Source organism: Actinia tenebrosa, unplaced genomic scaffold (genome assembly GCF_029948245.1).
Source record: "Actinia tenebrosa isolate PJP-AT-01 unplaced genomic scaffold, QUT_ActTen_1.0 PGA_scaffold6__47_contigs__length_16458017, whole genome shotgun sequence".
Classification (NCBI taxonomy): Eukaryota; Metazoa; Cnidaria; class Anthozoa; order Actiniaria; family Actiniidae; genus Actinia; species Actinia tenebrosa.
Window position 1 is genome coordinate 10,057,822 of NW_028292583.1, and position 9,472 is coordinate 10,067,293.

At 36.2% G+C, this 9,472-nt stretch overlaps 2 protein-coding genes across 2 annotated transcripts; one reads left to right on the top strand and one right to left on the bottom strand.

The window, feature by feature from the left end:
* Positions 1-1,077: 1,077 nt before the first annotated feature.
* Positions 1,078-3,814, bottom strand: LOC116291890 (metallo-beta-lactamase domain-containing protein 1-like). The gene has a single exon (XM_089039505.1). The coding sequence runs from the start codon at positions 3,810-3,812 to the stop codon at positions 3,225-3,227; it is 588 nt and encodes a 195-aa protein (XP_088895631.1). The 5' UTR covers positions 3,813-3,814; the 3' UTR covers positions 1,078-3,224.
* A 54-nt stretch (positions 3,815-3,868) lies between these two features.
* LOC116291889 (short coiled-coil protein B) lies at positions 3,869-9,237 on the top strand. Its single transcript, XM_031699120.2, has 6 exons — positions 3,869-4,042; positions 4,359-4,394; positions 6,099-6,179; positions 6,887-6,948; positions 7,401-7,477; positions 8,414-9,237. The coding sequence occupies exons 1-6, from the start codon at positions 3,958-3,960 to the stop codon at positions 8,457-8,459; spliced, it is 387 nt and encodes a 128-aa protein (XP_031554980.1). The 5' UTR covers positions 3,869-3,957; the 3' UTR covers positions 8,460-9,237.
* Positions 9,238-9,472: the final 235 nt, after the last annotated feature.

Consider the following 9,472-nt stretch of genomic DNA (forward strand, 5'->3'; position numbering starts at 1 on the left):
TATTTAAGAAGCAAAATAAATAATTAATTTGCTACGGACGACATTCCAGGGTTTGACCTTTGCCGTTCTAGGCGTCATAATTTCCTTTAATTTTCCTTCAAAAAGTGGTGATTCACTAAAAATTCATCGACTGTTGAGAACCCCCATATCAGTGGCGGATCCAGGACTTTAAGAGGGGGGGCTCATTTTTGCAAATCTCGGCACAACAATAACGTTGTCTTGCATCATCATTTTTCCCATGAGGCATATCACTGGCCTAGGGGCGCTCCTTATAGGGATAACCTATCTACCAGTCCCATTTCATATTAAATCTCATGAGTTAGTACCATACTTTTATTTATTTATTTATTTTAAAAAATATAAAAAATCCAAGGTACCAGCCGGGGGGGGGGGGTCATTTGCACCCAATGAACCCCCCCTAAATCCGCCACAGCATCAGTTCACTTCACAATATTTAACGTCACTCCCAGAAATCACGCTAACAAGGCACCCTGTTCACCCTGTAGTCACGGTCTAGTTAGTCTCCTCAGCCGGGGGGGGGGGGGGGGGGGGATACTCCCATATATGGACTATACAGGGATGATCCGCTGAACAGGGTATGGTTTTTCGAGCTTCTTGTCATAAACAGGCTATGCAATTTCACTCAAGTTCCAAGTTCTTCCTGAGTTTCCTGTCATATTCAGGGATTCTGCTTTCGTATTGACCGAAACTGCTTATCATGGTCGTAAAAAACGATACGCGAGATGACATGATAATTGAAACAGGAACTCAGTGCAATAAATTATATCTTTTGTCAAAAACAGGGTTCACAACTTTGAGTTTTTTATCATAAACAGGGTACCCCTTTCAGAATCCCAGCGAACCACCCCTACCCAAATTCTGGCGGAGTACCCCCTCCCCCCCGGGCTCCTCGGCAGCCGTCTTACCAGACCGACACTAAGAACGGCTGCTGAGGAGACTAGGGTCTAGTTAGTCTTCCATATAGGTTCTAGTCTGACAACAGAGATATTTTGTTTTCATTTATACCGTTCAGTTTGTGGTACGGTTCGTATGAGGGTGCTAGGTCAATTCGCTTAATTATGCAAAAAGTTATTTTTAATATTATGAATCATACGGGCGTAAATCATGTTCTTGCGCTTTCTAGTCAGTACCACAAGGCTGTCTTGCGGTTGATCAGGAATGGATATTTTTCTTATTTTGTCGTTGTGGTTTTATCGTATGATCCTTCAACTAAACAATTCCTGGTGTTTCCAATAGTAGAGGTTAGACCGGAATAAAGAATATAAAAGCTTCTTGGTGAATTATGAGATACTCAGATAAAACATTAAGCAATTTTATATCCTTACGTGACAAAATCTTTGAAAAGTAGGATGTTGACTTAAAAGGTGAAAATAAAATCAGAAAAAAATCAACTTCAATTATTTCTTTTAATGTCTTCCAAATGCAAAAAGGTGAAAAATTCAATCAAAAATGCACTACGACTTCCCTTAATTGCGTGACTTTCTGAGAAACAATTTGACCTCTGCCGCACCCAGTATTAGCATAATTCTCTCGCTGTAGAAACCAGCTACATTAAGTATCAAGGTGTGGATCTGATATTTTTTTTGCTGTGCGGAATCCAAAGCCCTTCGCTTGAGAACCAACTCGTAAAAGCCTCAAGAAAGTACCCTGTGTTTTTAATTCTACCTCGCTATCCGTGATGGCCAATTTAGGTTGGATGTGGTCTTTTATTTGGTTCATTATTCTCATCGCTTTGGCTTGGCCGTTGGGCATCGTAGCGGCCGTCTTCTATGCCATCTTTTCCCCTTTTGCTGCTTGTTGTAATGGATGTACAGATTTTACTAACTTTCTAATGAGCGGGGTTAAATTACCGTACACTGCCGCTACCAATATGGTCCATGGGCGATCTGGATGCTAAATGGAATGGTACGACTGATGGACCATACAGAGAAAACGTTTAGGAATTCAGTTTCAAGTACATAAACAGACTATGATCATGAAACTCTTTTGTCGTTTTTGTCACTTTGAAGAAATCCCATTTATATACTTTAATAGATGGATGAGCTATGGATTACTTGGACAAAGACATCGTTTGTTGTGGATAACTCCCCTGGAATGATTCAACTATAAACTACTAATTGTTTCAGTACATCATAACCTTCAGCAGTTTTCTATTGTTCAGCTTAGATAAACAATGATTATGGTATTTTTTCAACGAGCATTTATGCTATTATAATATAATACATCGGAAAAAGTAATTCAGTTAGAAGTTTGTAAGTCCTATATTTTAGTGATAATAATTTTAGTCAAATTTATTCAGGGTGTTTTAATTTTATTTCTTAATGATTTTAATGCCCAGCACAAACCGCAAATATTTGATGCTGGTGTCTTAATGAGCTAACCTAAGTAATGGAATAAAAAACTTTGTTTTTAAAATGTTAAAATATCATTTGGTGTGAGATTTTTATCGTTTAGTAGTTCACTTGGCACATTGACTTTTTTAATGAAATTTATAACTCTACATCGTAGGCCCGTTTTAGAAAGCTCACACTAAATCCGTGAAACATACTAATTTTTAGCACTAAAAATTTGAAATGTTATTAAATTATCCTCTCTGAATTAAAAGGCACATGGGGATTGGCAATACACAGGAGAAGTTTTAGGAGAAGCAGGATACATAGCAATGTGCTTTCACTCTCATTCTACTCTAACCGTTAACACTAGTGTACTTTATTTTTTATTGATGTAATTATACTTTTATTTTTTCTTTCTCTTCCAACATTTCATTTCCTTTAAGTAGCTTTTATAGACTTTCAATAGATGTAACTTGAATTCCATTTGCTTTCAAGTGTTCACGGTTAGAGTACAACAATCTCAAAATATGTCCTAGACTATTATTATTACAAACTAAAGAAGCTCTCACTTTGAATAAAAAAGAGCTTGTGCATGCTGGGTGCTCTTATAAAACATGCATCCATACCTAATCAGAAAGCAAATGTTTGTCCACACTCCATACACCTTAATTGAACCCCCTAAATGACAACTACAAACCCTCCAAAAGGATCGTTTTAATTTTATCTAACTTCCTAACGGACAGAGGGAGTGTGAACCCCCCTAATTGAAGCTAAAAGCTGGGGTTTTTATGGTTTGCCAAACTACAACCCTTTTCTGGTCCAGTTCATCATTTCAAACACCCTAGTGGGAATCTTGGATCTGCTCTTGCATCATTTCTTGACCTTGAACATAGCACCATGTCCAGGAACAATCCAGTCAGCAACCTGCAGGACACTGTCTCTGTTCTTTGCTTGCTTATCAAGGAACTGACTGACATCCTTCCAGCTATCTTCATCATTCTCACACTCAAATAAATCACCAGCTATGACGACAGTTCCATATTGTGTATTATGCACTACTACACTAATGTCTTCACTAGTATGGCCAACAGTTGGGAGAATCACGACTTGATCAGATTCTAAAATCAAAGGATTGCCTTCCTTTAGAGAATTCTCCTTATAAATATCTTCTTCCTCGCAAATATCGTTTCCAACGATTTGAACAGCTTTAGGAAAAAGATTCAAATTCCCAACATGGTCTAAATGCCCGTGAGTGCTAATCACGTGATCTACATCCTCTGCATTCACACCATGTCTTTTCAACCCCTCCAGTATGTTGGATTTTTCCCTTGGACTTCCTGTGTCGACAACTATAACATGTTTACTGGTCTTTACTAACGTACTTGAGCCAGTAGCCCTGTACTTTCCATTGCTATCGGTCAATGAATATCCCTGCTGAATTACATGCACTTCGTTCATCTTGTCTTGAAAATTATATTTACCAAATTTGAGCATGCGCAGAATATCCAACCCCGTGTACGCGGGCTCAAGTCTATATTTAAAGTCGAATTTTCTGATTTTGTGTCGGTTTTGTTGGCATATAATCAAATTCTATACATCGAAAATGTCTGGTTCTGAGCAGGATAATAAGCCTGATGGTAAAATGGTCTCTATACCTTTGTCTTCAGACGATGAGCTTACATATGGAGGTGAGTATTTTGAAAACTGCAAAGCTGACTAAATGTGTGTAAATATAACCCGGGATATAATTATGGGATTTGATTACGTTTTGTTATTTATAAACATGTAAGCTTGTTTCCCATTTCTTTAGTGTTTTATTTTACTCAGAAGGTCTAACTTAAAGACTGTTTTATCCGACCTCTTTTCTCAATTGCTTTTACAGAATATTTTAATACTATTTCTGTACACGAATCTATTACTTGTAAATATTACAGACAGTCTAAATAAATTATATGGACATCTTTAACCATGCAATTCAAAAGTCTCTCTATCCTTGCGTCATAGGGAATTACCGAGCTAATCTTCAAGACAACAGGTCAGGTAAGACAAAGGAACAACTAAATAAAGATCCACTATTTAAATAAAGTACATGTGACATTAATTCACAGTCCTCCTCCTAAGCCTGTACACCCCTCGTTTGTTTTGCTGTCGCTTTTGGTTTTTACAGGGAAGGGTTGCTAGCCCTTCACACAACCCTCCTCCTTTCTCATCCAGGCTTGGCACAGGCCATTGCGGAGTTAATCATTAACAGTATAGAGCAATTATTAGTATAGGAAATCACATGATCTGGAGTACAATAGACCAGTTTCAAATTCCAAATTACCGCTGTGTTTCTTGATTACAGACTCATTTGCACAGAGTTAGCCTCATATCGGTGTTTAAACATTCACAAATACCAACAGTAAAGTAAAGAATGCACAACTTCAACAATACAAACAATTTGAAACTTGACGGACCTTGACTGGATCACGTGAATATTCTGCACAAACTCGAGGCTAACCCTGTGCAATTGAGTCTGTAATCAAGAAACAGCGGGTCAAGTTTGTGCAGAATATTTTTTATTTATAATAAACTCAACAAAATTGAGGAATTTAATTGGAACTCTACAGAGTACAATTTGAGATTTAATTGTACTCCTCTGGTCCAATCAATAAGTAATTTTAGCCGCCACCCGGCTAGCTCAGTTGGTAAGAGCGTCGGCCTGTTGTGCGGGAGTTTGTGGTTCAAGCCTCGGCCGGACCAACACTCAGGGTCTTAAAATAACTGAGAAGGTGCTGCCTTGTAATTAAAAATGTGCAAATGGTTAGACCTTCAAGTCTTCTCAGACAAGGACTTAATACCATAGGCCCTGTCTCCTAACCCTTCCTAACCTACAGTAAAATGGGGGACATAAAAGAACCTGTTGAATTATTCTTATAAGAGTAGGGGATTGTCACCCGGTTCAACAGCCTTTCCCAATCTGGAGGCATTAATACTAACTTACTAACAAATTACTCGTGATTGTAAGCTGCACGGCTGCAACTAGCGCCTAAATTCGCAGCCCGTAAAGTCCTCCACTGGTCATGATTGTGAAGCGCATTGAGACCATGTAAAATGCGCTATATAAGAACCCCGTTATATTTTGAGTGTGTTATAATGTCAGATAATGAAGTATTTAAAGACTGAGCTTATACAATCATTTCAATAAAGTTAGTCACCAAAAACCTAGAAAGCTGAGATCACTGAGGATTATGGGAAACTTTTCATATCAAAAAAGCATATATATACAAATCTTTTTTAATACAAACTGCAGCTCAATGATGCTCAGAAGAGGTGAGACTGTAACCGGTAAAAGATTCACAAGTCCATGCACAGTTATCAAGCGGTGGAACATGCAAAATGAATCTACCCATAACCCTTGTCGGCCTCAGCTTTATAGCTTTTCAGGTGACCAACTTTATTGAAATAAGTGTATATAGACTACATATTTTTTATTATATATATCTAGAATGAAAAATATGTTTTAGTTTTTGATGCTGTTTTATTGGATTGGCGAAGATAATTGTGGTGTTAGAAATGTTGATGGCAGTGGTGGTGGCATAATACTTAATGGTGAAGTTGTAGTAATAAAGGGACTTTTTGTGATGGTGAGGTCTGGTTAACATCAATCGCACCTCTTCAGAGAGCTTTGGATATTTTTTTATAGAGCCACATATTCAGATCAAAATGAAGAGAATAAGATATTACTTGATGTGATTATAATAGGTGAAAGCCTTGATGAAGATGAAGCTGAAGAAAAAAACAGAATTATCAATGAAGTACTAGAATTACAGAATACTCTAGATGGTAGGTGAAACTAACTGGACACAGGATGGGTTCATTTCAGTTGTAATTTCAGCAATTTGCATATATTTATGCAGCCTCTTAAGTAAACATTTTATATATCAAAAGGGGTAGAAAACCTTATTTTTATCCCAGGGGGTGTGGGGGGCAAAAACAAAATGAGATCTTCAGTTGACAATGCATGCACATCTGCCCAAACATTATGTAAACGAGAAAAGTTGTATGGGTAATTGCCCTAATTGACTATGATGTCAGTGCTTGTTTATGTGGGGGAATCACCAAATCCAATAGAAAATTCAACAAAATTTGCTCCTATCGAAACAGTTTAATCTAAAATGGCCTGTTTTTCAGATATAATATGTGTTAATATGTACTAAAAAATATTCTGAGCATTTGTTGGCTATTCTACTTCTCTTCGTGGATTGATACGGATTTTAGAACAATTTTTGGTGAATTTGCGCTGATTTGACCCTGTCTGATGACCATGATCCTTTGCTTTTAAAGATTGTTTTGATGTGACATCATAGTGAAGTAGGGCAATTCACCCCAAACCCACTACCCCCTCCCCATACATACCCAATCATAATGACATGAAATTCAAAACAGGATTATGCATTACACATTCTTCTTGAATTATAAATACTTCTTGGAGTGCTAGAAAATTGAATGAAGTATTTATTATTTATTTTTTGGGGGGTTTATCAACACAGATTTGTCACAAAGAGTTGATGCAGTAAAAGATGAAAATTTGAAGTTAAAATCTGAAAACCAGGTACATCTGCATGATTGTTTTACTTTGTTCATACAGACTGGGTTTAAGTATTTACAGTCACCATTTCTATTATGTAGATGCTTCTTTTAGAGAAGACTTCCAGATTTAGCAGTTTTTAGTTATTTTAGGTACCATAATTTTTACCATAATTAAAAAGGGGTTTAAGAGTTATGTAGGGGACCTTCAAAATCGGTCCAGATAATACTGTAAAATCCATTTACACACTCTAAAAGTGTTGAACATAGCATCCCTTGAAAATGGGGGGAGAAGGCACAGAGTCACTTCTCAACACGTGATTACAAAAATAATGAATAATTTAATAATATTGTTACCTACTCCATCCACTTGAATTTACAAGATACACTATAACTACAGTGTCATTAATTATCTATATACTTCACAGTCAAGTTTTACTTATGCATTTAATATTTCATTGTGGTCTTTTGCATTAGGTTCTTGGCCAGTACATTGAAAATCTCATGTCAGCATCAAGTGTCTTTCAACCAACCAACACAGGTGGCAAAAAAAGGTTTGACAATCAATTATTGTTTACAGTACTACATCAAAGCAATTACTCTGTCTGACTTTGATCAATACCTTATTTATAAAATATTGCATAAACCTTTTACTAAAGATCATAACCTTGTCAGTCAGTGAGCAATGTAATCTGAGCTTGAAAAGCAATCACTTGATGTGTCATTTTGATTGGTTCTCTATGTGTAAGAGATGGACCATTAGATACAGTAATTGAGGAGAGGGTTGTGTAAATCCCAGAAAAATAATATTAAGCGAACACTTCACCTACGAAAAAAATATTGCACAACCTTTCCTTTTAGTAAAGAAGTATCGAGCAAACACACAAAAATTTGTGTGCAGCGGTTGTTACAAAAAATAAATATTGTGCAACACAAATTCCTGTAACCTCCCCCTCAAAGATCTAATGCTCCACCCCTAAGTGGCTCCGGTTTCAGTAGTCACACTGTAATAGTGTACATTAAATATATGACCAGTCAACATGTGAAAGTCAATAACAAGCTGGCCAATCATCATTTGACTCTTCGTCATCACATTACTAACCCTTTGTTGCTGCTTAAAGCAGCAATAATTTTTTTTTTTTTTACTATTTCATTTTTACAAAGTTGTATATTTGTCAATTTTGAAACAAAACCGACCAGGTCAGGCCATAAAAATCTTAGCATTTTTCAAAAAATGCCCAATTTTACCTCAAAATTTGCATGAAATTATGAAATCTTTTGTCAGATTATAGGAAGACAGTCAAAGTAAGACATTTGGAGAAATTTTTAAAACAATGCTAATAAATGGTAAAAACTAAATGGATGTGCAGTAGCAGAGGTCTAGAACTACCTTAAGTTAGTTTATATCATTTTTTTTTCTTGAAATAAATTTATGCATTGTAATATATTTTTGCTTTAATGGTTCATTGTCATCATTGTTTTCTCTACAGGGAAAGCCCAAGCAAACCAACATCAAAGAAAGGTGACAAAAGATGAGAAAATATCAATCAGAGTTAATGATATCTAATTAAAATCACTGCAGTAAATGTTTTATTGGCATGCTTCAAAAAAAATTCTCAGTTTCAGTCAAGAGATACTTTCGTGCATGGCTGTAGTCTTATCTTGGCTAAACTGCCCTCTTATTTGTAAATAGATTAAATATTAAGTTATGTTGGGAAGTTTTATAGACTTCATTTTGTTTTATTTAAGGATACAGCGCCTTAAAATAATGCAAAATACAACGTACATGTGCATTGCAGTTATTTGTAAAATTCAAATTGAAAATGTTATACAAACACAAAAATTAAATTATATTATGGATGATTTTAAAACATTACAATGCACAATCCAAAAGCAAAATTGACTGCTTTGATGTCAACATTTTATTGTATTTTATGTACCAAAAACATTTCTCTTCAGAAAAAAGTTGGTAGTGAGGGGGAGGGTGGGAATGCATTTCTCTGGCTTGCCATCCTCACATGGTAGTACTAATAATCTCAATGAAAGGTTTTCATACTTTGTATTCTGAAGTATGGCAGGATATTTTCAGGAACAATTAACAGTTGGCAGTGGTGAAATCGAATATAAAGCTAGTAGCCATAGTAGAAAATTGATAGGCAAGGTGGTTCCCTCTATCATTTTTCAGCATGTATTTTTGATTTGAGCCCACATTTCAAGATCCTTCCCCCTTCCCAGCAGGGGTTGTTATTGTTATCCCTCACTTAAGCACTGCACTTGTGTATATTCAATTGTAATGAAAAAAGTTGCATTTTGGGAGAGTTTTTTGATTGGTTACCCCCCAGAAAGCAAAGCATTATGGGCTGTGGGAGAGTAGAGAATGATGACACTCCAGTTGTTCTCCGTCTGTAAAACCAACAGCCCAAACAATCCACGATCGACCTTACTTCGTTATATCACACTGACAGCAAATTAAATTTTTACCATTCATAAAGTTTTCTGATCAACCCCTTATTATTGTCTACAAAAAATAACCAACAAGTCTCCTCAGC

Coding starts and splice junctions, on each gene's coding strand:
- LOC116291890 (XM_089039505.1), bottom strand. CDS start 3,812: ATGAACGAAGTGCATGTAATTCAGCAGGGATATTCATTGACCGATAGC.
- LOC116291889 (XM_031699120.2), top strand. CDS start 3,958: ATGTCTGGTTCTGAGCAGGATAATAAGCCTGATGGTAAAATGGTCTCT. Junction 4,043..4,358: donor CGATGAGCTTACATATGGAG/GTGAGTATTTTG, acceptor CTTGCGTCATAG/GGAATTACCGAGCTAATCTT. Junction 6,949..7,400: donor AGTTAAAATCTGAAAACCAG/GTACATCTGCAT, acceptor CTTTTGCATTAG/GTTCTTGGCCAGTACATTGA.